The sequence below is a fragment of the Chlorocebus sabaeus genome, chromosome 9 (assembly GCF_047675955.1).
Source record: "Chlorocebus sabaeus isolate Y175 chromosome 9, mChlSab1.0.hap1, whole genome shotgun sequence".
Classification (NCBI taxonomy): domain Eukaryota; kingdom Metazoa; phylum Chordata; class Mammalia; order Primates; family Cercopithecidae; genus Chlorocebus; species Chlorocebus sabaeus.
In genome coordinates this window covers 113648044-113673442 of record NC_132912.1, presented here as the reverse complement: position 1 = coordinate 113673442, position 25399 = coordinate 113648044, and the positions used below count along the sequence as shown (strand labels likewise).

General features: G+C 35.8%; 3 protein-coding genes across 8 annotated transcripts in view; 1 reads left to right on the top strand and 2 right to left on the bottom strand.

The window, feature by feature from the left end:
• SHOC2 (SHOC2 leucine rich repeat scaffold protein) overlaps window positions 1–13365 on the bottom strand; it is a 109553-nt gene extending 96188 nt beyond the window's left edge. The window contains exons 1-3 of one of the 3 annotated variants that reach the window (XM_073019327.1): window positions 13053–13365; window positions 12832–12946; window positions 939–1087 (exon numbers count right to left, since the gene is read on the bottom strand). The gene's annotated coding sequence lies outside the window, so the exon portion shown is untranslated. Of the gene's footprint in view, window positions 1–938; window positions 1088–12831 lie in introns of all 3 variants that reach the window. The other 2 variants (XM_073019326.1, XM_073019328.1) reach the window with 2 other exon arrangements.
• The window catches only part of BBIP1 (BBSome interacting protein 1), a 20643-nt gene extending 4390 nt beyond the window's left edge, over window positions 1–16253 (top strand). For all 3 annotated transcript variants that reach the window (XM_007964084.3, XM_007964083.3, XM_007964085.3), the window contains exons 3-4: window positions 13412–13486; window positions 14477–16253. In XM_007964084.3, coding sequence (XP_007962275.1) covers window positions 13412–13486; window positions 14477–14643 — 242 coding nt within the window. In that variant the 3' untranslated portion in view covers window positions 14644–16253. The remainder of the gene's footprint in view (window positions 1–13411; window positions 13487–14476) is intronic.
• Window positions 16238–25399, bottom strand: part of PDCD4 (programmed cell death 4) — a 27349-nt gene continuing 18187 nt past the window's right edge. For both annotated transcript variants that reach the window (XM_007964087.3, XM_007964088.3), the window contains 5 exons: window positions 24581–24695; window positions 20810–20917; window positions 20488–20598; window positions 18915–19054; window positions 16238–16971 (listed from right to left, as the gene is read on the bottom strand). In XM_007964087.3, coding sequence (XP_007962278.1) covers window positions 16911–16971; window positions 18915–19054; window positions 20488–20598; window positions 20810–20917; window positions 24581–24695 — 535 coding nt within the window. In that variant the 3' untranslated portion in view covers window positions 16238–16910. The remainder of the gene's footprint in view (window positions 16972–18914; window positions 19055–20487; window positions 20599–20809; window positions 20918–24580; window positions 24696–25399) is intronic.

Sequence of the window (25399 nt, the reverse complement as noted above, 5' to 3'; positions counted from 1 at the left end):
GAGCAAATACTTTTTTAAAAGGTTAATAGCTAACATTTTTAGGACCACTGTCTAGTATTGAATTTTGAAATAGGAAGGGTTATTAGAAAAAGACATTTTATATGAGTAGGATGTATCATTACTAACTTAATAGTAGTGTCTGCTACTGGATTTTCCCAGAGCCAGTGGCATCATCCCCAAGTTCACCCAAGAAGAATTCCCGTTCTTAGGCCTAGGCACATTTCAGAAGCTAGACACCACACATTTTATTCACATGAGCTTGAATTAATTAGCTAAATCGAACATGTTGGAACATTTTTCTACCAGCAGATGCCAGATAGCAAAACAGTAGAATCTACTGTAGTCTCCGATATATGACATATGATGTTACTTGGCATCTCCAGATAAACATTATCAATCCAAATTAAGCATTCTGCTAGCATGTGGGCAGTTGCTTGAGTGAGTATTACTACTTTATGTTTGCTGAAAAATGCATTCTTTCTAGGCTCCCCTTTTCACCTTTTTCTTATATTTACATTCAGAAATCTAGTATGTTTTTGAAAATTCACCTATCAGTTAACCACAAGTCTTGGATAAGACAAAAGATAAAAATTTTGTTATTCTACCATTGTCACCACCCCCTACTCAGAACCCCCACAGTAGGTAGGTTGGATTTACTTTAAGGAACCCAACTTAATAAATATTCACAGAAGAAAAATATTCTTTACATAAAGTATCCTTTACAGTCCATGGCCATGATTGCTCCTGACTACTACTTCAGTTCCCAGAGATTGTATTTTTGTATTTCAATGCCTATTAATAAAATTAGCTTGGCATATGTTCACAGTGGCTCTGTTTTACTGTAGTTGCAAAGTCAAATGAGTACAATGGATGGGCAAGTAGTAAGAGGAAACAATAGGCAGTAGGAAGGACTGGAGAATTCCAGAGCATGTGCTTACCTAAGTGAAGCATCACTTCCCAGCTAGCCAAATTTTGCCATATTGAAATGTGGGCTTGATGTTGCCAGATTTGTCAAGTGGAGCTAAAATTTGGATTTTTTGTGAAATTTCCTGATTTTTAAACATCGGCTCAAATACTTTTTAAATACCTGTAAACCAACAAAATATTTAAGTGGATAGCATCCAGGGTTACCAGTTTATGACATGTATGTTTCTTAACATGAAAACATAAGTGGTGCTTTTGTTGAGAATCTCAAAATGCTTTAGAAATTTTTTCTTTCTGCCATATGTCAACTGCATTTACTTCTGTAGGTTAGGCAACAAGTCACTGTCATCTCCATCAAAAATTCAAGATAGATTATTTTATACAACAAGCCTCTGTTCCCTTGATTACAATTTTAAAGGTTTTAACCTTTGCTGCCCTTTTGAAAGTTTGTTCATATTTTCCCAACTTTGAGTTCTATTATGAAATAGGGTTGCTTTATTATCATACTTTTTAAAACATTTAAGAACACAATTTGGCAGCACATAGTGCTTCAAAAGTAAGTAAGTGAAACAGGTTTTTAAAGAAAAGCACCTCTAAATAGATCATGCTGTCTTATACCATGATATTTATGAAGATTCAAAGATTTTTAGAGACAGAAGATACCGTATGGTAATCTAGAACAAGCCCTTTATTATAGCAATATGAAAATTAGTCCTGGAATAATAAATGTCATACTGTATTTCTAAGGACTTTTACATCCACTTATCACTTGAACCTTATAACCCAGGACAGATAATAAACATGTTTTGTATGAGAAAATGAAACCTCTGGTTAGCTAAGAAATGTATTCAAGGTCACACAGCTAGTTAGCAGCTATGACCAGAGTACAACCATGTACCCCATTTAAAGTATAAATGTGAAATAGAGTACAACTAGTTAGCATCAGAGAGCAACCCTGTACTTCATTTAAAATATAAAGGTGAAATAAATTGATTAGAAAAAAATGACAGACTCTAGTATAAGCTTCTGTTTTATTTAAGTCACACATTGGATTTTACTGTCACAGTATTTAAAACACATGGAATCCTAGGATATACTCAAGCATTCTATTTCTAACTTTATAACTGGGGTCTTGTACAATAAGCATAAGCTGATAAGTTTAGATACATTAATACAGGGAGAAAGGAATTACAATGAAGATGTAGTGACAAGTGAGAAGTAGTATGCATATATTATGGAGGATAAACACATAGACCCATGGAATGGCTCCTTGGGGCTCCCAGCAAAGATCAAATACTAGATTAAGGAGACTTAGTGTGGGGAGGACAGTTTTAAAAACATCCAAATCCCATCCTGAACATTTTTAGAAACCAAGACTTGACTTTGGCATCCACAATATGTTTTCATTTTGATGTTTCTGATCCATATGTACACGTTGTGAGTAATCAGGAATTGGAGTTTGGATTTTAGTAATTTAGTCTCCTTCTCTGTCTGTCCCCTGTGTGGCCGCAGCTTACATTTTCCAGATGGCTAGATGAAGATAGGTGCAGTGTAAAGCTAATTGCCCTCTTCAGCTATTCAACCCAGGATCAGTATCTTCTCATATGAGCTGTGATATAAGCTGTCATATAATTTGTGATATGATGAAGATAATTTAAAAATGCAAAATTTGTAAGCTTTTAAAGTGTTGTATATTTCTAATTAAGCTTGGGATTTGAAAGTTTCAGTGACATAGTGTTTAAATAATATATAATGCTATAAACAAAATCTGGAGTCAAAAACCAGGTTTTTTTCCTAAGAGATTTATTTCAGAAAGCATCAAACATGACAACTGGAATGCTAAATCCTCAAATAAAGAAGACAAAAAAAAAAGAAAAGCTACATGTTGGTTAGAGCCATATATTGGTCTGACTGTAGCACAGCTCCCCTAAACTAAGGAGGAAGAAATGTGCTTTAGTCAATATGCTGCACTTACTTTTTCATCTACCTCATTCCTAAGATTTACTGTTTGCCTCATATTTTATTTTCACCGTCCTTTGTAAGGGTTATTAGTGTCTTCAAAATTTCCCATTTCAGTAGAAATTTAAGATTGTATGTTACTTCAGCCTTTGTTGGCTTCTGCACACCATAGTCTATGATTATCTCTCCACCGTCTTCTTAAATGTTGATATTCCTTCAGTGAAGCACCATACTAAACCTGCAGGGGACCTCCCTGTCAGTCCTACAGATGCAGCATAGAGAAAACTGAAAAGAGACTTTGCCTTTGAGTAAGGCAGAGCCGAGTTCAAATCCCATTTCTTCACTTGTCAACTATATGATGTTAGACAAGATAACTTTTCTTAAACCTCGTTTTAATCTGTTAAATTTCATCATATATATGTGTACCCAATATATAATTTTACCCATGTGCCCGTTCACCTCCCGCTGCAGTTGGGAGATGCAGTGGGAAGTGGATGGGCACATGGGTAATTCGATTATAAAATCACCCGTTATGGTGATAAAAGTTATTTTCAAAATTACTGCAGAAAATTCCTTAAAATATCTACTTAGTTGAAATACATGCATGACTTATACTAAACACTGTGTTGCTGTTGTTATTCTTAAGCAAACTAAAATTTAAGAGCCACTAAGCTAACTAAAGAAAAGAAGCTAAGGTAAATGTCTTGACATTTAAACATCTGCCTTTAATGTAACTCTTAAGAGTATAGGTATTGAGAGAAGAGGTGGAGAATTCTAAAATATTTTTGCTTACCCATAGGGTTTTCATCATGCTTTTTTAGTAACAGGCCTCTATAACTAATACATGTTAATAAGCTTATTTTTTCTGAAAATGTAATCTTATGCCAACATTATAATGGTACAGTATGGTAAGAATTGCTGACATTCATTGAGCTTTCATGCAGGGTTTGGTCTGATGGCTTTATATGAATTATATCTTTAATGCACCAGCCATCTCAAGTTGATGCCATTGTAAGCTTATCTTGCAGTTGAAACAAAGGCTTAGAAAATCAAGTAATTTGTTTAAGCGACTAATCTGACTTCAGCTGCTTCTTTCAACCACCATATTATACTCTTGTCTCTTTTTACCATCACCCCACCACTCACCATCTTGCCATATCTTTCTTGAGTGATTATATCCACCTCTGTAGCTTGCACTACTGTACAGTTGACTCTGGGCCTCCAGTCCTTTTTACCTTCCTCTTGGACTTCCACACTCTATGAATCTAAACCGAACTCATGGTCTTTACTCTTCCTTCTTAACCTTCTCATCTGTGTTTCCAATATTAATTAATATGGGTATATCCACAATCATGTTAGCTCACTTTAGTCGTCCGTGGTCATTTCATTATCACCTACTGGCGGTGAGGGGTGGGAAGGTGGAGGATGTTTGAATCTCAACTTCTTGTACCCTTAATTACCTCTTATATCTTCTCCTCTTAGTGTCTGTTATCACTGCTTTAATTCATACTTTCATCATCTTACCTAAACAATTACAGCTTCCTTACTAATCTTTCCTCTAGTGTCTCTTCTCATTTTTCCTTCATTTTGTCTAGAATATGTGTTTCCAAAACATGAATCATGTCACATAACTGCTTAGAACCATCCAGTTAGCTCCCTTCTGACTATAGGATACGAAGTCCAAATTCAGCATTGCAGACTGAGTGTGAACTGGCCTCTACCTGGTCACTCCCACCACAATACCTGTTGCACACTGTACATGCACTGCACTCTAGCCATGTCCCCCAACAGAACACTTTTTTAATGCGTCTTCATTTGAACGTATTGTTCACTTTGTCTACAACATCTACCCTTTGCTATACATCCCCTTCTCTGCCTAGTAAACCCCCATTCAACTTTCTGGGACTAGCTCCAATGTCATGTTTAATGATTCTTTTTCAGAGACCACCCATTGTCCCCTATCCTTGGCCAAGTTTTTAGTGGTTTTCATTTCTTAAGGCACAATAGGCATGCTTTTATTAAAGTACATTGTATTCAATTATAATTACTTATTTACGTGTGTCTCATTCCCTACCTCACCTCCACCAAAGAAAGGAACTGGTTCTTACCTACTCTGTCTCCCTCACTTAGCTACAGCTGGTACATTATTGACATTTAGTATGTTTGTTGAAAGAAAAAATCTGTTTGTATAGGCACTTTATCATTCCAAATTCTTTTCACGTTACATTTGTTAGCTTTCTACTCTGAAAGAGTAATGCTTTTGTTGTCACCTAAAACGACGACATTCTCATGTTTATCACTCTAGTCTTTACTGTCCAGTGTTTATTTCCAAATAGAATACAAGGTACAGCATTAATTTGACCTATCAACTCATAATTTCTGTCCACTGTAGAGATTTATACTTCCTTGAACAAAGAACTAGGAGCTGGGCTCTTTTCCCAAATATGTAATAGGTATGCAGGGAAGATCTTTGTGAAGGATTCTGTCTTCCTCTAAGACTTTCATTTGTAGGTCTCCTGCAAGTCTACAACATTTAAGTTCAAGAGATGACGTAAGAGCCAACCTTTTCTGGCCGGGCACGGTGGCTCATGCCTTTAATCCCAGCACTTTGGGAGGCTGAGGTGGGTAGATCACGAGGTCAGGAGATCGAGACCAGCCTGGCCAACGTGGTGAAGCACCGTCTCTACTAAAAATACAAAAATTAGCTGGGTGTAGTGGCGCATGCCTGTAATCCCAGCTACTCGGGAGGCTGAGGCTGGAGAATCGCTTGAACCCAGGAGGTGAGGGTTGCAGTGAGCTGAGATTGCACGACTGTACTCCAACCTGGTGCCAGAGCAAGACTCTGTCTCAAAAAAAAAAAAAAAAAAAAAAAAAGGCCAACCTTTTCATAACAAAATTATATAAATCTTAGTCTTTACAGTTTGAAGGGTCTTGCTGTTGATTGCTTTTGTTTCTATGAAGATACTTGCCTAATGGAAAATCTATTGAGGGTATCATTGTTTTGCTGGCTTGAGTTAACCACCACCCCATCATGGCTTTTACTTAAATCACTGCTTCATATACTTCCCTTTGCCTATTGGACACTTGTTCTGAAAAGTCTCATAAGCATATCTTAGTCATTAGATTCCAAAGTTGAACTCTTGTCTTTCCCTAGCTTTGTGATTTCACAGTGTAGCTAGTTGCTCAATTGAAGCACCCATTTTTCACCTGCACCTAAACTATTTGAAATACCCTTGTAATTGTCCTCCTGAATACATTTAAATCTGTTCAGGTCATTCTCATTCTTAAAATATTTCAGTGGTTCTCCTTATTTCCTTCAAAATCAATTTGACTGCAGTTTGGTTTGGGTTTGTTTCCAGACAGGTTGCTCGTAACTTTTTTTTTTTTAATAGCATTCCTTGCCTCTCCCATAATGCACCATGTGCTTTGTGTTGCCCATCTTCATGCCTCTCCACAAACTGTTGTTACCTGCACCTAAAGTTCCTCCCCCACCATTTGTACCTGACACAGTTTCTCCCTATTCTGTGTTCCCATGGCATTTTTACAAATACTTCTAAGTATAGAACTTATATTGCGTTATGCTTCTTCGCTTATGTGCCTATTTCTTCTCCCTCCACCCCCATCCTTCAGGATCCTCAAGCCTAGAGACTGTGCCTTAGTAAGTCTGACGCTGAATTAAAATTTCAATGTAAGACGACTTGCCATTTGAATACTTCAATTTTGTTCTTAACCTTTTCTTAGTAATGGATGTTCATGTAATAGAAAGTAGAAATAAGGCCCATAAATAACCATTAGTTAGCATTTTGGCACAAAATATTGTACTTGTGTCACTAGAAACCCCCATATCAGAATATCCTTGTGATAGGAGAAAAAGATGTCATTTTTGCCAACTCTACAAGTCTTTTGCAAGATTTTATCTTTTCATATTTAAATAATTCCTTTTTTAAAAAACAGCTTTGTCCAGGATGGTCTAAACTTTTCACTTAACAGAGAAAAAAGTCATTCTTCACTTGATTTTAATAAATGTTACATTCAAAAGAAATACAGTTTTTACTAATTTCAAAATTAGTTATTTGTAAATACTGGTATTTTCCTTAAATGTGCATCTTACTACATCTTACTACATATGCCATATTGAAAGCGACATTGCCCTAGGAATACAAAGTGTGTTCTAGGCAATACTGGTCCCATAATTGCACTTTTAAAGAATTCCAGAATCACATAACTTTAGGAAACAATATATACTCAATTCTCCTGTTTGAAATTTATCACATACTTTAGCATATTAAAGTTTCTAAAGAGTCCTGCTGTTAAAAAGAAAGTTTAACTTTTTTCCTTCCTAGGGCTTCTCAAATTTAATACTATGGAATCTTCTCAGAAAGTCCGTAAACATCTCAAAGAACAACGTGGTTATTATATCGATCATCAGTCTATAAACCAGGATATGCATATCCCTCAAGATGCCTGAAGACAATCGGAGGGGTATACAAGCAAGCGAGGTTAAGAACAATCAATTTTCAGATCCTAAACTTTTATATGTGATGTCTGCTGATAATGCATTCCCTGTGAAAATGGACCTGTGGATAAACCATCATGCTTCATCTCATTTCCTATCTCCCCTTTCACCATTTTTCTTTTTTTTTTTTTCTTGAGACAAGCTCTTACTCTCACCTAAGCTAGAATGCAGTGGCGTGATCATATCTCAGTGCAACCTAAAACTCGGGCTCAAGCAGTACCCTCACCTCAGCCTCCCAAGTAGCTGAGACTAACAGGCACACTCCATCATGCCTGGCTAACTTTTTTTTTAATTTTTTGTAGAGATGAGGTCTTGCTTTGTTGTCCAGGCTGGTCTTGAACTCCTGGGCTTAAGCAATCCTCCCACCTTGACCTTCCAAAGTGCTGGGATTCCAGATGCGAGCCAGCGTACCATTCCCACAATTATTTTTCTAAGAATATATGAAGGAAAGGCATCTCTCTAGCCTGGTTGAATCTTACTATGACAAAATGCTCAAGGGAATAAACATCTCTTAGGAGCTAAACACAGAGACAAGGAAACATTGGTAACTCTAGTAAGAAAGACTAAGGGCTTTGCTAATTATTAAGTAAGTAGTGCTTTTGCAAGTCAAGAGACTGTTCTCAGCGTTCAGCAATACTGAAGGAATACCTAATTGAGTAGTCTGCTAGTCATTTAAAATTATTTCTTGATGATAGGTCACTACATGATTGTTAGCATATAACTTAGGTTCAAAGATTGAAAAAAATTTTCCCATTCTCATCTCAATGTTTACATCTACAAAAATGAAGAATAGGGCCGGGCACGGTGGCTCACACCTGTAATCCCAGCACTTTGGGAGGTCAAGGGAGGGCGGATCACTTGAGGTCAGAAGTTCGAGACCAGCCTGGCCAACATGATGAAACCCCGTCTCTACTGAAAATAAAAAATTAGCCGGGTATGGTGGCACGCACCTGTAATCCCAACTACTCAAGAGTCTGAAGCAGGAGAATCACTTGAACCCAGGTGGCAGAGGTTGCAGTGAGCCGAGATCTTGCCACTGCACCCCAGCCTGGGCAACACAGCAAGATTCCATCTCAAAAAAAAAAAAGAACAACAACAGAATTGTAGCAATAAGTAAATTTTCAGCCATGTATATACATGAACTAATTGAGAAAATAAAGCTATGTTCTTATTAACATACATGGCCAATAACTTTATTTTTATGTTCAATTGCTTTATCAATGTGTAATGCATTTTGACCAATTTCGTACCAATTGTAATAACTGAATCCAAAATATTTTAAAGTTTATAAACATTTTTATAGCAAAGAAGTATGATAGGATGATCATTAAAATATCAGGCATGAGGCCGGGCGTGGTGGCTCACACCTGTAATCCCAGCACTTCGGGAGGCCGTGGCAGGTGGATCACAAGGTCAGGAGATCAAGACCATCCTGGCTAACACAGTGAAACCCCGCCTCTACTAGAAATACAAAAAACAAATTAGCCGGGCGTGGTGGTGGGTACCTGTAGTCCCAGCTACTCGGGAGGCTGAGGCAGGAGAATGGCATGAACCCGGGAGGCAGAGCCTGCAGTGAGCCGAGATCGCGCCACCGCACTCCAGCCTGGGCGACAGAGCGAGACTCCATCTCAAAAAAAAAAAAAAAAAGGCATGAAAATATGTTACACTAGAATACAGTGGGTTGGAAATAGAGGTCCAGGAAGAAAAAAAGATGATATAAAACTTCTAACTTAAAAATTAGCTTCTTTTTATTAATGGATGATGGTAGCTATCAAATTGCTGTTACGTTTAGATTATATTGGATGTTTTTAAAAGACTGAGGTAACAGTTATTTTTAAATATGCTAGAAATTATATCCTTTATAATTTAAATTTATGATAATAAATTTAAATATCAGTGTATGAAGTGATGCCTAGTTTTCCCAAATCTCTTTGAGAGTATGCAAGTAGAAAATTTGAAGACCACTGATAATATATTCTCCACATTCAGAAGGAAACTTCAGTGATCTAGTCTGGTCTCACACCCATTATTTAGTTTGGTTATCCAGCTAAATCACACCAGGGAATTTTTTTTTTTTTTTTTTTTTTTTGAGACGAGTCTCACTCTGTCGCCCAGGCTAGAGTGCAGGGGCGCAATCTCGGCTCACTGCAAGCTCCACCTCCCGGGTTCACGCCATTCTCCTGCCTCAGCCTCCCGAGTAGCTGGGACTACAGGTACCCGCCACCACACCCGGCAAATTTTTTGTATTTTTGGTAGAGACAGGGTTTCACCATGTTAGCCAGGATGGTCTCGATCTCCTGACCTCATGATCCGCCTGCCTTGGCCTCCTAAAGTGCTGGGATTACAGGTGTGAGCCACCGCGCCCAGCCCCCGCACCAGGGATTTTTAACTTGCCAAATGTGTATGATTGATTTGAAGGCAATAATCCATCCTAGACATGCCTTTTAACTGTCACTCCTACAGCAGAGTAAAATATTTCATAACAAAGATTTGGTTTTCCTTCAAGTTTTTCAGCATTAATTTTAGACATCCAGCCCAAATAGCTACAACAGGTTTGCATACCTCATCATGATTTTGGAATGCACTGTTCATCAAAACTATTATCTCTGGGAGAAATTACAAACTTTAGAATCTACGTAAGTAAAGGAAGCAGCAGATTATTTTCCATTTACCTAGACCAAGGCCTTCAAAAAATGATGAATTGACACTGTATTCTGTGAGCATTATAAGTTTGGTTCTATTAATGTAAGAAAAATTTCATTTTCTGTAATTTAATGTTTTCTCTTAAAATATGCCTTGACAATCTGCATCATTTTTTAATTTGGCATAGTATTCCATTCTATGGATGTTCCATGATTTATTTAACCTTTGATCTGCTGGTGAACATTTAGTTAGCTTTATCTATTGCTGAACATTTTGCTATTCAACACGATGCTTTAATTAACATTCTTTTATACATTTGTGTTGTTTCTTTACAGCCAATTACCATGTCAAAGAAAATGTGCATATTTAGTTTTAGTAGATACAGTACTGCAAAATCCCTCTAAAAAAGCTTAGCAGTGCTGATTTCCCTATACCGTCCCTACCTGTGGATACTATCAGACTTTTAACTTTTTGCTGTTTAAAAAGACATTACACATGCACTCATACACACAAAAGCAGTCTTTGTTTAAATGTCACCTTCTTAATGAGGTCATCATAATTTTCCTCTTAAAATTGAACCACCACCCCCCTCAGCATTCCTTAATCCCCTTTACACTATTTTCTGTAGACCTTCTGGCATGCTGTTGTTTCTCTCTTCTTACTCTAGACTGTAGGCTCCAAAAAGGCAAAGTTTTGAGTTTTTGTCCTGTTCATTATGAACAATGCTTGGCATATGATTAAAAAAACCTCACATATTTATTGAATTAAATGGCCATGGCAGTTGTAGAATACACATGAATTTCAGCCATAGCTGTTATGTTTCTCCTTTGGCCCATCTGTCCCTGGTTTAAATACATCTCACCTGACAAGAAAGTTCTCTTAAAAAGTAGCCACAACTGCTTAGAGTGCATTACTCTAAGCAAATCACCCATGTCTGGCTATTAGCAGGCCGTGTGGGAGAAGGAAATACTGTCTGTATAGCAACATGTAGTCAACAATAGGCTGCATATATAACAGTGGTTCTATAAGATTATAATGAAGCTGAAAAATTCCTGTTGCCTAATGATATCATACCCATTGTAATGCTCATGATATTATGGCAGAACACTTTACTTTTTCTATGTTGATACACAAATACTTAACCATTGTGTTACAATTGCCTACTGTATTCAGTACAGTAACATGTACACGTTTATAGCCTAGGCCCAGTAGACTGTACCATATAGCCTAGATTTATGTTAGGCTATACCATCTAGATTTGTGTAAGTACACTCTTAGGATGTTTGCACCATGACAGAACCACCTAATGATGCATTTCACAGAACATATCCCATCATTAAGAAACCCATGACTGTACTCCTTCCTACTCTGGACTCCCAGGGCAGTTGATTATCAAAGTAGAGCCCAGCCAGTGCTGGCCATCCAACCACCACCTTGCTTATTTTAGCCCTTCCCTTCCTGTTTCTTTCCTGCCAATGCCTAAGGGGGCCTAGAAACAAGAACCAACCCTATTAAAACAGACATTCTATCCAGGCAAGTGACTGAAACTGATCTGCCCCACACTAGGCACAACCCACTCCCTACCATCCCTTTGGCTCCACACCATTTACAGTAACAGTGGCACCTTAGTCAAACAGAGAACTGAGGTTTGGTAGAGCACCAAGTTTCATTGTTTTTGTCAGGTCAGATTTTGGATGTGAAAAAGGTATCAGACTAAGAGAAAACAAAGAATAGTGACAATTCAGAGTAGCTGGAGTTGCTTACGCTATATAACAGCTAAGAGTTGTTCATCTACCACTTTAGCATTTTGGTGATACATATAAAACTCCTAAGCTCCTATGTATTTCCTTCACATTTATCAACATCTATAATGTCCTCCCTTTCAGTGGCATATCATGTCAGGTTTGCTTCAAATAAGGAAACATGATCATAATGAATATTTTCACTGTGATATATTTAATGGAGAGGCTAGGTGGTATTTTTGATACTTTAATTCAAGGCTAATCAGGGGGTCTGCAACGCTAGTAACCTTCATCCTAACCTGGAGGAAAAAAAAAAAAAAAAAGGGCAGTGATCACTAGGTACCACTGGCAGGCCTAAAAAGAAAAGAATATTGTAGAAGCTGTGCAGTCTAAGGAAATTGTATATTTATTTACTTCACATTCCATTTAGTGATGAGTTGCTTTATTCCTGGTCCATTACTTATTTCATCATCTCTCCCAGCTAGAGCAGTATAGGGGTAAAGTTTGATGACAAAGTTCTGGAAAGCAGATAGAGGTTTTCAGGAACTTAGACATTCCAGAATAAGAATCTGAGCAAGAGAGAGGAAGAGACTTGAATACAGAGTAGGAAGCTTTTATTAGGAATGTCAAAGTAGTGGAGCAGGAATAACGAAGACCAGAAGAAGCTTCACTTGATTATAATTAATTTGCAGTGGTTGGTAAAGGCAGGCACCAAGCCAGATTCACCACTTTATAAATAATAAATCTGCGGGGGTGGTGTTGTGAAAGATGCATGGTAAGGTTGCATCAGCAAGGTGAATCACTTGAGTGGGTGGGACCGTCTAGAAAAGCATCTGTGTGTTTGGAAAGGGATCATTCTACAGCTTAGTCTGGAACACCTTGAACACACAGCATAGCAGAATCTTGGCTGTAATACTTGGAGCAAATGTCACTGGCAAAAATGGCATATATGCTGGGATGTTCATAAGAAATACTCAGTTAAGTATTGCTGGTCCTTTCGCATATAGAATCTCAGTATTAGAGGAAAACAGTAAACTGAAACTCTACCTTATTTCTGTTCTTTACGAGCCAGTTTCACCTATTGTATTACTTCGTTACCAATTGCAGCTGTGTAGCCAGTGAGCCATAGGATTCTTTTTGTTAGGCACAAAGTAGAAACCAGCTGTTGAGACAAGTAGGAATCTTATGTTAGCCTGCCAGTTCCTCCTTTTCCTACCTACCTGCCTCACCCCCCGTCTCAAATGGTGGTCATGTTTTTTGTCACTCACCATTCAGGGGAGATGCTATCAATGAACCATGCTGGCTACACACAAATGCCTTTTCCTCAGATGATATTAATCATCTTTGCCTTAAAAACTGAAGCTCTTCCAAGTTTTCACTATGAGAGAAAAAAAAATTATAACACCTAGCCTTGTAGTTAACACAACTGAATAATGGAAGTTGACAAGATCTAAATGTTTATGCAAACTATCCCAAGGTCACAGGAAATTAATGGCAATATTATACAAGGTTAGGGTAGTTCACTTTCTATAGGAATTTGGATTTTACTTCTTAAACTACAACAGAAATGTCTCAGGCAATCTGCTTTGGGAATTTATTCTTGAATAATACTGATTTCTCATTGAAGGAAAAAATACTGTATCCAACAACTCAGATATGGCGGAATTGAAGTCAATGTTCCGGGAAGTTCTTCCAAAACAAGGTATGTACATCACAAATATTGAAGTCATTATTATAGGGACTAAACAAGTGATAGGCAGTGTCACATAGGAGGCTTAATAGCTAAACATCTATAGCTATTGTGTTCTGTATTATCCCATTTACTGTCTACTTTTACTATATGCTTTTTCATATCCAGTAAAAAGATAACAAATGAAACATTTGTTATCTTACCTTATACCTAAAATTGCCAATTAGCTAATTAATTCCTAAAATTGCTAATTACAATATGAATTTTTTTTTTTTAAAGAAACAGGTTCTCACTCTGTCAGCCAGGCTTGGGTACAGTTGGCACAATCATAGCTCACTGCAGCCTTGAACTACTGGGCTCCTGCCCTAGCCTACTGATATGCTAGTACTAGCCAGGCATGTGCTACCATGCCTGGCTAATTTGTTTTTATTTTTGTAGAGACGGGATCTCAATGTGTTGCCTAGGCTGGTCTCAAACGATCCAACCCCTTTGGCATCCCAAAGTGCTGGGATTACAGGTATGAGCTACCATGCCCGGCTCAATATGAAACTTCAATGAAAGAAATAGTGGAATTTACTGTAATGTTAAATAAGGTCTGAAAGTGGAAAAAGAGAAACCTAAAGCAACAGTAAGAAAAGCCAAAGGTTTAAACATTGTTACTTGTATATTTATGTTAAATATCATACTTTGCTATATTTTTTGCACTATGTATATATATTCTGCCAAATCTTATTTTAAAATTAAACTTCTGACACAAAAAGTTGTGTCTTATGGTAGCATAGATTCTTGGGTAGAAAGCTCAAAACTTGTCTTCCTCAGAAATACAAATGCTGCTTAAAGTGACAATGATCTTTCTGATCCCACAGCAAAACTCAGTTTAGGTACAAGAGTTTTTCACTGACATCAGATTAATTTTTTAGACCTTCATTCTAGCTGCAAATCTAACTACCAAACAACTGGGTTATCTTTCTTGAATTAATTCGTATTTCTTCTTAAACTTAGGGCCATTGTTTGTGGAAGATATAACCACAATGGTGCTGTGTAAACCCAAACTTTTACCCTTAAAATCTCTGACTCTGGAAAAACTAGAGAAAATGCATCAAGCAGCACAGAATACAATTCGCCAACAAGAAATGGCAGAAAAGGATCAACGGCAAATAACCCACTGAATAACTGAGCACTTTAGGGAACAACCTACATTATCTACTATTTAATAATAACTAGAAAATATGCTTCTGTGTGCTGAAAGTAGTATGTGTTAATATTATCAATAAAATTGAGAGTATTCATATAAATACAAAAATATCCAAGATTGATGAAATTTGTATTATGAATATAAACACGCTGGTTTGTATTGAACATAAACAGTTGAACTATGAACCAAGTTTTATGGGGTTTAAGTCATGTTTTTAGAATTGCAAATTAAATTATTTGTTCACCATTGCTATTGCTATCTTTTATAGGTAACTTTCTTGGGATCTCTTATAGATAACATTCTTGGGCACAAGGGACTAAATATAACTTTTATATACAGAGGATCTTTATGTTTATTAAATCTGAAGATACATTCCAATCTTGCATAAAGTGTTCATTGAACTTTTACATTACATAAAAAACAAAATTTTTAAACCAATTTTATGTGCTGTGTCACGTTTAATGCTATCTTGTGTGACCAGATCCTACCAGTAATAACAAAACTGTCTTAAACCTTTTTTTTTTTAAGACAGAGTTTCGCTCTTGTTGCCCAAACAAGTGCAATGGCACCATCTCAGCTCACTGCAACCTCCGCCTCCTAGGTTCAAGCTATTCTCCTGCCACAGCCTCCCAAGTAGCTGGGACTACAGGCATGCACCACCACGCCTGGCTAATTTTGTATTTTCAGTAGAGATGGGGTTTCTCCATGTTGGTCAGGCTGGTCACAAACTCGCAACCTCAGGTGATCCGCTCACCTTGGCCTCCCAAAGTGCTGGAATTACAGGCGTGAGCCACCATGCCCAGCCCTTAAATATCATTTTTAAGAAACCCTCACCTATTCTGTGGGCAGCTAACTTTTAATTACATTAATTTTAAGGACTTGAGAATAAAATGCATTTATCATCCAAGTGTCAAACAATAAAAAACCTAAAAATGGTAACTATATTTATATAAGCCAAGGTAATATGGGCTTGATAAAACCCATGAGGTAAATATGAACATTAAACTTGGTTTTAATTCTAACGGACTGTATCTAAACCTGTAATTAGTATACTCCTAACAGTACCCTCATATATTCTGAATATAATTCTTGTTTGCTACAGTCAATATTTAGCAGTTTAAATTAGCATAGACCTTGAGGCCTTGCTGAGTTATTAGGCTATGTAAAAGAGGTTAAATATATGATAATTCTGTGTTACTAATTGGTAATATTTTCTCATACATTGGGTAAATGTCAAGCTTTGGGTCTTTGGAGTATAACTTTTTGTAACACTAGCCATTATTTGGTAACAGAATTTAAGGATGATGGAATGATGGAAGGTATAACATATTTCTAAAACTTAATTAAGCTCTAGGTCAGATAACAATGGAGTAAAGTAATACCTGCATTTTTTTCCCCAGTGTAATCTTAATTTACTATTGTACTTTTCACTTGAAATTTTGTAGGGAAAAAAAGTTTTCAAGGAACACTAAGATTAAATTCACTAGGTTCAAATATGCTTCTTTATGAGATTTAAACTTTACTGTGTGAAATTAAAGTTTAAGAGACCTAAAATAATGTACTCCCAATAAAGAATCAACACTGCTTCACATGTTTTATTTTGGTGTACATTCTTCTAGAACCAGGTTCATTTTTCCAGTTTTGTAGAAAAATAGATGTTCCAGCCACCATTTACTTAACTGTCTAGTCTTTTAAGACCAATCAGTATGTTCCCTGGAAAGATGAATAAGTCTCATGACTAATTTTTAAAAAATTCTTTAAGACAAAGAAACAACTTTCTTTTTTTACTCCCAAAGCACAGTATCTCAACAGCAGCAGCCAACATGGGGTTTTAGCAGCTTAACTTTACCCCCTAAATAAAGCTTTGTATAAACCAGTGATTTTACTACAAAAAACACTGTCCTTGAAAGAAAGGAGTGGCAGTCAGACATCAATGCAAAACTTGGAATGATTAGGTCATAAACATGGCACTTACAAAAGGTAGCTTATTAGAATATTCCACTTAAGAAGAGGTTACTTTTCTGTCCCTCCTTTACCCCCTCGAAAAACAAAAAAAAAACAAAAAAAAAAGAAAAAACATTTCCTTTAAAAATTCCCCTTAAATGTAGGTTTATAAAATGTCAGAAATGCCTTGTACCCAAAACAAGTGCTTAAAAAAAAAAAAAAAAAAACTTGTGCTAACAACTCTTACAATTCAGATATATATTTTTAAAACATCTAAGACTGCAAGAGTTCTTATATTCAGTAGCTCTCTGGTTTAAGACGACCTCCATCTCCTTCGCTTACAAAACGCTTTCTGCCCCTGTAATGAAGAAAAAAAACGAAGACATGAAAACAGATACAGATTCTGACTATAGTCAACAAAAAAAATTAAAAACATGGTATTTTTTTGTTATGTGTTAGCTTTTAAAGGGTTTTCCATTTTTTTTTAAAAAAAAAAAGCATGCCTCTAATTCCTTTGTAAAAGACTCCCTACTATATATCTTACCATAAAACATCAATATCAAATCTGAGTTTTTGTTTTAGTAAGTTCACTATCCAAACAGTCACATTAAAAAAAAGTTGACTCAAACTAAAGCATTTTATTTAGAAATTTAAATTTATTTCTAATTATTATTTATAAGCTTAACAGTGAGCCAAATAAGAAACACTAACATAATTCAGAATAATGCAAACTGGAGCTGTGGAACCTATCAAAATATCCATGTTTGACAATTAAAAAAAATAAAAAGTTTTATCAACTGTAGAGAAGCCATAACTTGAATGTGGAAAAAAGAAATCAGAATCATAGCCTATGCCCCATGTTGGGATTTGTGCTTTGTCAAACTCAAAAAGCCCTGCTCTATAACGTAACCACACTCTAGCTAGTGGAAATAGCCCAGAAGGAACAGCTGGCCAGTGGCCTAAAGCAGTAAGTGGGAAATAGAACTTGGGCGACATTAGCCCTTACTCTCTGACCCCAGGCACAAGCATGCAAAACCACACACAAACGTGCACCTCACCCAAATAGGCTAAAAGATAAAGGACCCAAGTCAAAGCTATATGGTATGTATACACAGAAAGTTTATTGCCTCACATGACCCTCGAGAATAAAGCCACACAGAAACATTCAGACTTTCAAACAGAGGCTGAAAAACTTTCAAAAAGTCAATGCCAGGGTACTGGCCCCTTTTCATATCAAGTCTAAGTGGAAAACAGCTACATCATCTTGAACATAAAGGCTTCAGACTACGTATTGAGACCAAGGTAGGGAATGAAGAAGCAGTCAATAATAATAAGGCCTGCCAAAGTTCAGAGTTTTTACTAATGTATACCACTTGGCACATCCATACATAAATCCTGCCATCACCAAACTAATGTCTATATTTCCAAATATTTCTAGTAAAGCTATTAAACTATCTTTCATCACTTTCTTTTCCCTCTCTTTTAATGGCTTCTAAAATTCTAAAGCAAAAGCCCCTACTAGGAAATATTTTTCTGAGTTTTAATTCTTACAATGCACTTAAATAAAAATATCAAAGCTTAAGAAATTTTCCAGATAAAAAATTGTAAGAACTTAAGATTATATAAAACTGACCCACACAAGCAGTAAGTTTGGCTATTACTAAACATTTATATTATTACATTATAAGCTTCATTATTAGCTTTAACAACAACAAAAAAACTTAGCAACTCCTTAAGAGTTACATCCTAGTAGCAAAAAAATAGCTCCAAGGAAAATCACCCACACACATACACTTTCCAGTGAGAACATCCTCCACACACCCCCCAACACACACACTTTCCAATGAGAACATCCAATTAGACCCAATTCTCCAACCTGTAAAGAAGTCAAGGAAGCCATGTCCAGTACAGGTAAGAGCCTAGATCTTTGAAGCCAGGAAAGTCCTGGATTCATACTTGGCTTCTACCATGTACTAGCCATGTGACCTTAGAAAAAGTATACCTCCCTAAGCCTCAATTTTCTCATCTTATCACTGATAATACCTACTCTAAAATAACACTGAAACTACTTACAACAACGGAACTGCTCCACAAGATTAGTTTCTTTCAAATGAACTGGGACTTCATGAGGCAGTCCTGTACAGATTTACAAGGGGGCTAAAAGAAGCTTCGCCCTTCTTTCTCCATGAACTCACAAGAGTCATGTTCTTCAGTGACTTCAGGGAATGATAAACTAACTTAGCACTTAACTTTCCCAAAGACCTCATCCACTATTTTATATTGAGAAAGTAGTTAAAGTACCTTGAAGGACAAAGATCTCTGAGTTGTTTGGAAATTATTCCAGACTGAAAACATTCTTCTACAAACTGCTCCAGCACAGAGTACGAATGTGGGACATCCAGATTAATGTCTGGAATTTCGTTGTAAATTCTCTCATAACCCTACAACAATGAAATTACACACAGAAGTGTTAGCCAATACAAAATATATGTCATAAAACACAATCGATCCATCACTATGTCATCAATCTATATTTAAGGCCAAATTTTCAAGTGGTTAAACTGAAGTCTGATTTGAATAGTGAGAAGCACAGAAAGTAGATTTGTTACAGTGTTTTACAACTGTTCTCTTTTATTAGAGTCAGAAAATAACAGACACTGGCAAGGTTGAGGAGAAAAGGGAAGCTTTATATGCTGTTGGTGGGAATGCAAATTAGTTCAGCCCCCGCAGAAAGTGGTTCGGAGATTTCTCAAAGAACTCAAAATAGAATTACCATTCAACCCAACAATCCCATTACTGGGTATATATCCAAAGGAAAATAAATCATTCTACCAAAATGACACCTGCATTTGTATATTTATCGGGTACTATTCACAAAAGCAAAGACATGGAATCAACCCAAGTGCCCATCAATGGTGGATCAGACAAAGAAAATGTGGTACATATATGTCCATGGAATGCTACATAGCCATAAAAAAGAACAAAATCATGTCCTGTGCAGCAACGTAGATGCAGCTGGAGGCCATTATCCTAAGAAAATTATCACAAACATAAAACCAAATAATGCATGTTCTCACTTGTAAGTGGGAGCTAAACATTGGGTACACACAGACATGAAGATGGGAATAATAAACACTGGGAATTTCAAAAGTGGGGAGGTGGGAAAGAAGACAAGAGTTGAAAAACTACCTATCAGGTACTGTATTTACTACCTGAGGGACAAGATCATTAATTAGAAGCCCAAACCTCAGCATCACTCAATATACCCATCTAACAAACCTGTGCATGTACCCCTCTGATACCTAAAATTTAAAATATAAATTTAAAAAATAGGTAAAATTGGTTACATAGCTAAAAAAATTTTTTTAAATACTGTTCTCTTAAAAGAGCTGTAGGCAGACACCAGACATTGAGCAAACTCCTTTCCCATCTACTTCTCTATATACACTTAGTACGTTTTTAAAAAAAATACAGGGCAAACACAAACCTCACAAACATTTAAAACAAGAATCATAAAATTTTAAATAGGAAAAAAGTACTTTATAATTTGTTAAAAGTTAAAGGTTCATGTTTCTCGCTAGATATAAAATAGAAATTGTCACATCTTAGAAACCAAACCCTTGAGGTAGAATAATCACATTTGTTAAAGTAGATTAAAAAAAAAAAAAAAAAAAACCACACTGCAGTGTTACTTTCCAAGAAATGGTTGCAAAAGGTTCAAACCTCAAACATTACCATTAAGAAAAAATAAAACATATAGGCATAATAACACTAAACATACCTAAAGAAAAGTCACTGACAATTCATAATCTGTATTCAATCATATATTTAAGGCATAATCCTAAAAGTTGTTCAAAAATAATGTTATACTTACTCTTTTCATTTGGTCTACAGTAATGGTAGAAGACTTCCAAAGGGACTTTAATAAATCCAAAATCATCTTAAATGTACTTTCTCCAGTTGACTCTAAAACCATTATAACAGCCTAAAAATTGAATCAATGAGTGAATTTTTGGTTAATTTATATATGAAACCGCTCCTAAATGTATCAGATGCCTTTTGTAATAGTAAAAATTTAAAAACCACTTCCTCCTTTGATACTAAAAAAAGGATGTACATTATTTAAAAAGCATAAGTCACTATGGTACAAAAAGGAACACTTAATAATTCTCTTTGACATGGCAAGGTAATCTTACTTCATATACAAGCTCATGGTGAAAATGAGGTACTTCCAGTTCCTTAAGGCAATGTTCAGCTTCAGATATGTCTCCAGAGAGTAAATATTCTTTCAGCAGCATATCAATCTATTAGATTTAAAAGTTGAGATGTGTTAGAATTCCTAACTTTTTTTTTTTTTTTTTTTTTTTTTTTTGAGACGGAGTCTTGCTCTGTAGCCCGGACTGGAGTGCAGTGACCAGATCTCGGCTCACTGCAAGCTCCGCCTCCCGGGTTTACGCCATTCTCCTGCCTCAGCCTCCGGAGTAGCTGGGACTACAGGCGCCCGCCACCTCGCCCGGCTAGTTTTTTGTATTTTTAGTAGAGACGGGGTTTCACCGTGTTAGCCAGGATGGTCTCGATCTCCTGACCTCGTGATCCGCCCGTCTCGGCCTCCCCTAACTTTTAAAATATTGTGCTTGCCTACAGGATTATTTGCCCTCATTCCAATATAATGAAATAATGGGTAACAGCTAGTAACATATAGACTGGACATGGTACTGTTATCACAGAATTTTTCATAATTAAAAAATAAATCCCCAATTTTTAAATGGTTCATAATTATGACTCAAATGCAATGCTTCAGTGTGTCTGAATCACTGAGATCTACGAGTAGGTTTATAATGGACGCGTCCTGGGCTGTGACCATAATGCTTTAGTGTGCCACTAAAAATAAGGGATTTTAAATACCACTAGAGGGCACTAACAAAGTTTCAACATAAAGTGGCATAAATATTTCACTTCTATCAAGATGCTCTTAATAGTGCACTGAAAGCCAAAAAATGAGGATGATAATGGGGCATTACTAGACAGGGCAAAGATTTCCACATAGTTTCTCTTTTCTCTACAACTGAGAATTTGAAACTCATTATTTAAAATGTTCAATAATTCAGTTTCCAGCTGTAAAGAAACAAGTCTTGATTTTCCTGCTCAAACTTGAACATCTCAAAAAAGTGGGAGAACTTTTTCAGCACAAGAGCTTCAGCTAGGAATATTTTTGCCTATATGTTCTTTGTTAAAATCCTCTTTGTATTTGGTGGGCACATATCTAGTTGTCTGAATGTTGAATGCTGGCTGAATTAAAAAAAATCATATTTAAGTATCCTTCCAACTTTTATAATGTATTTTCATAAAAGGTAAAGTAAAATTTAATTGCTGTCATGCTTTAGGATGTAATATTTACATGTAAGTAAATATGTATTTAAATATTTACATGTAATATTTAAAGCACAGCATTTGAATATATTTACTTTATAATTACAAACTAATACATAATCATGCGTTTAATAGGGATACATTCTGAAAAGTGTGTTACATGACTGTCATGGTGCAAACATCATACAGTATACTCACAAAAACCTAGATGGTATAGCCTACTACACACCAGTGCTATATGATATAGCCTATTGCTCCTAGGCTACAAATCTGTACAGCAGGTCAGTATATTGAATAATATAGGCAATTAGAACACAATGGTATTTGTGTATCTAAACATAGAAAAGGTACAGTAAAAATACAGTATAAATGATTTTTAAAATGATACACCTGTATAGAGCACTCAATATGAATAGAGCTTTCAGGATGGAAGTTACTCTGGGTGATTCAATGAGTGAGTGGTTAGTGAATGTAAAGGCCTAAGACATTACCCATACACCGCTATGCACTTTATAAACACTGTATACTTAGGCTACACTAAATTTATGAAAAAACAAAGTAACTGTGCTACAACATTACAACTGTCTCCATATCACTGGAGGATAGGAATTTTTCAGCTCCATTAGAACCTTGTGGGACCACCACCATCCCATGCAGTTCATCACTGACCAAAACATCATTATGTGGCACATGACTATACTTGTTATTCAAATTATATTACTTATTTTTAACATGTTACATAACTTTAAAAGTATTAAAAATATACCCCATCAAATTCCATGCACTTCTGAGAATGATAAATTACAAATACATTTATACATTTCTAAAAGTCTTCTTTGATCCAACCCTTCCATGTAAGCGAATATCCAAATAATGTCAACCTCAAACTCATATACTGGTAGTTTTATTTCCTTTTTTATCTTGTCAATTTTCTTTATTGAGAGATAATTCATACACCATAAAACATCTTGTCCAGTTTCCAAAAATATTAATTTTGGAGAGTATTACCATCTTAACAATATTAAATATCCTAATCCATAACCATGGGATATCATTCTATTTATTTAGGTCTTCTTTAATTTCTTTCAACATGTTTTACAGTTTTCAGTGTACAAGACTTGCATTTCTCTTGTTAAATTTATTCCTAAGTATTTTATTTTTGATGCTATCATAAATGCAATAATTTCATTTCAGATCATTCATTCCTACTGTATATAGAATTGAATTTTGTGTACTAATCTTGTGTCTTGCAACCTTTCTGAACTCATTTTTTAGTTAATAGTTTGGTTTCAGTCTTGGGGAGCTAAAAAAATGTGGATTCATTCAAATTTTCTGAATACAGATCATGTTACCTGGGAATACAACTAGTTTTATCTCCTCCTTTCCAATCTGGATGCCTTTTATCTTTCCTGCCCAATTGCCCTGGCATCTTTACTATTTTTATACCTCAATTTTTCTAATAATTGTTTAATTTTTAAAAACAGATACTACAATCACAACATTACAAACATTGACTCATCTAACATATATAAAAGCAAAAATGGTCAAGGGCTCTAACTACATTTTGAACTCCTTAACACTTAAGCTAGATACACATACACAAACACACCCCCCTCATTAAAAGATTTACTAAAAATCAAAATTACAGTTACATGAAAAGATTATACTCAAAAATCAGAAGCACATGAACTACAAATCTTCTAGTTGCATGCCTTTTCTTAAAGAGATCTGCAGATAAGGAGTTTTTTTTGTTTGTTTTTTGGTTTCTTGTTACAGAATACCACAATACAGCCAGAAAAAAAAAATCCACAGGGAATAAATCCGGCATTTTAATGCAATAAATCGCGCTTTTTTTTTTTTTCTGAGACACAGTCTTGCTCTGTCACCCATGCTGGAGTACAGTGGCGTGATCTTGGCTCACTGCAACCTCTGCCTCCTGGGTTCAAGCAATACTGGTGCCTCGGCCTCCTGAGTAGCTGGGATTACAGGTGCACACCACCATGCCTGACTAATTATTATGTATTTTTAGTAGAAATGGGGTTTCACCATGTTGACAAGGCTGGTCTCAAACTCCTGGCCTCAAGCAATCCACCCGCCTCAGCCTCTCAAAGTACTGGGATTACTATCAATTTTCTTTTAAAACATGCATATGGTAGTGAACGTCCTCACAAAAATCTAACACTCTGATCTACTCTAGTGGTCATAATTCCTAACTCATTATTTAAGACTATCTAGTTTTAAATTACTTATATAAAAGCATATTTATTGAATAGCTAAAAGACAGAAAATCTCATTTCAACAGCATTTGAAAATTATTAAATAATAATATAAGAGAAAGATTTCAGGCATTCCTTTGAAGTTCATAGATGGCTTGCTTATAATTATTCATGAAAGCCCTTTTAACAGACTCATTTTTTATCATATAATTTATAATAAAAGCTCATAAAGTCAAATATAAAAGAATTATTTCATTTTCCAATTACAGCTGTAAGACCGAACTTAATTTTTGTCCATAAAAATAACAGCTAGTAGCCACAATTTATTTCACTCAGAGGAATACATATAAATTAAGTTAAAAACAATACCCAATCCATTACCTCTTTAACAAGGTGATTGACAGATTGCTGCCCACCTCCAGAGCCCCACACACTATCTTTACGCTTTCCACCTTTAGACATGCTCAGAAGCACAGTAGCCTTATCCAGAGCAGCTCTACAGAGAAAGAAAAAAAATTTAAGTTTGGTAGCTGGACCTAAAGTTTACCAAATTATGGATAAAGCTTACAAAATCCTATATGCCCTAAATCTTTCACAAAACATAAAAGCAAAATAAAATTCAAAACACTTTTTCAAAACAAAAAGGAGCAAAAAAAGTTGATCCTCATGTTAATATTCTCATGCTTTATTTCATTTCTCCTTCAAGAAAAATCAAAACACATTACAAAATAACTGATCTACACTGAGAAGAAACACTTCATATATAATTAACTTTCACCTAGATCCATGCCTTCCTACCCAGGAAGACCATTTCACTATGATGTGAAGTAGCCCTAGAAAATTAATATACAGACCTAAGGAAAACTAAGACATGGCTGAGTCCAAGTCTCCAAGAAATCAAGAAAAATCATATAGCATAACTCCCAAATATCACATTTAGTTATCCCAAATATCATATTAATTATACTAAATCACAAGAGTGAAAAAGATATTTTCTGACTAAAATTTCTACAGTAGATAAATACAAAATAAAACTATAAATGAGGCCTCTCTTGTTAATGTTATCCATCTTATTAGAATATTAAACTACTACAGAATGCTAGAACCTGAAAACAGAACTTAAAAGATCTGTCCAATGGCTTTGTTTCATAAAGAAACTGAGGCCCAAAGAAGAGTGGCTTGACATGAAGGTAATTAATG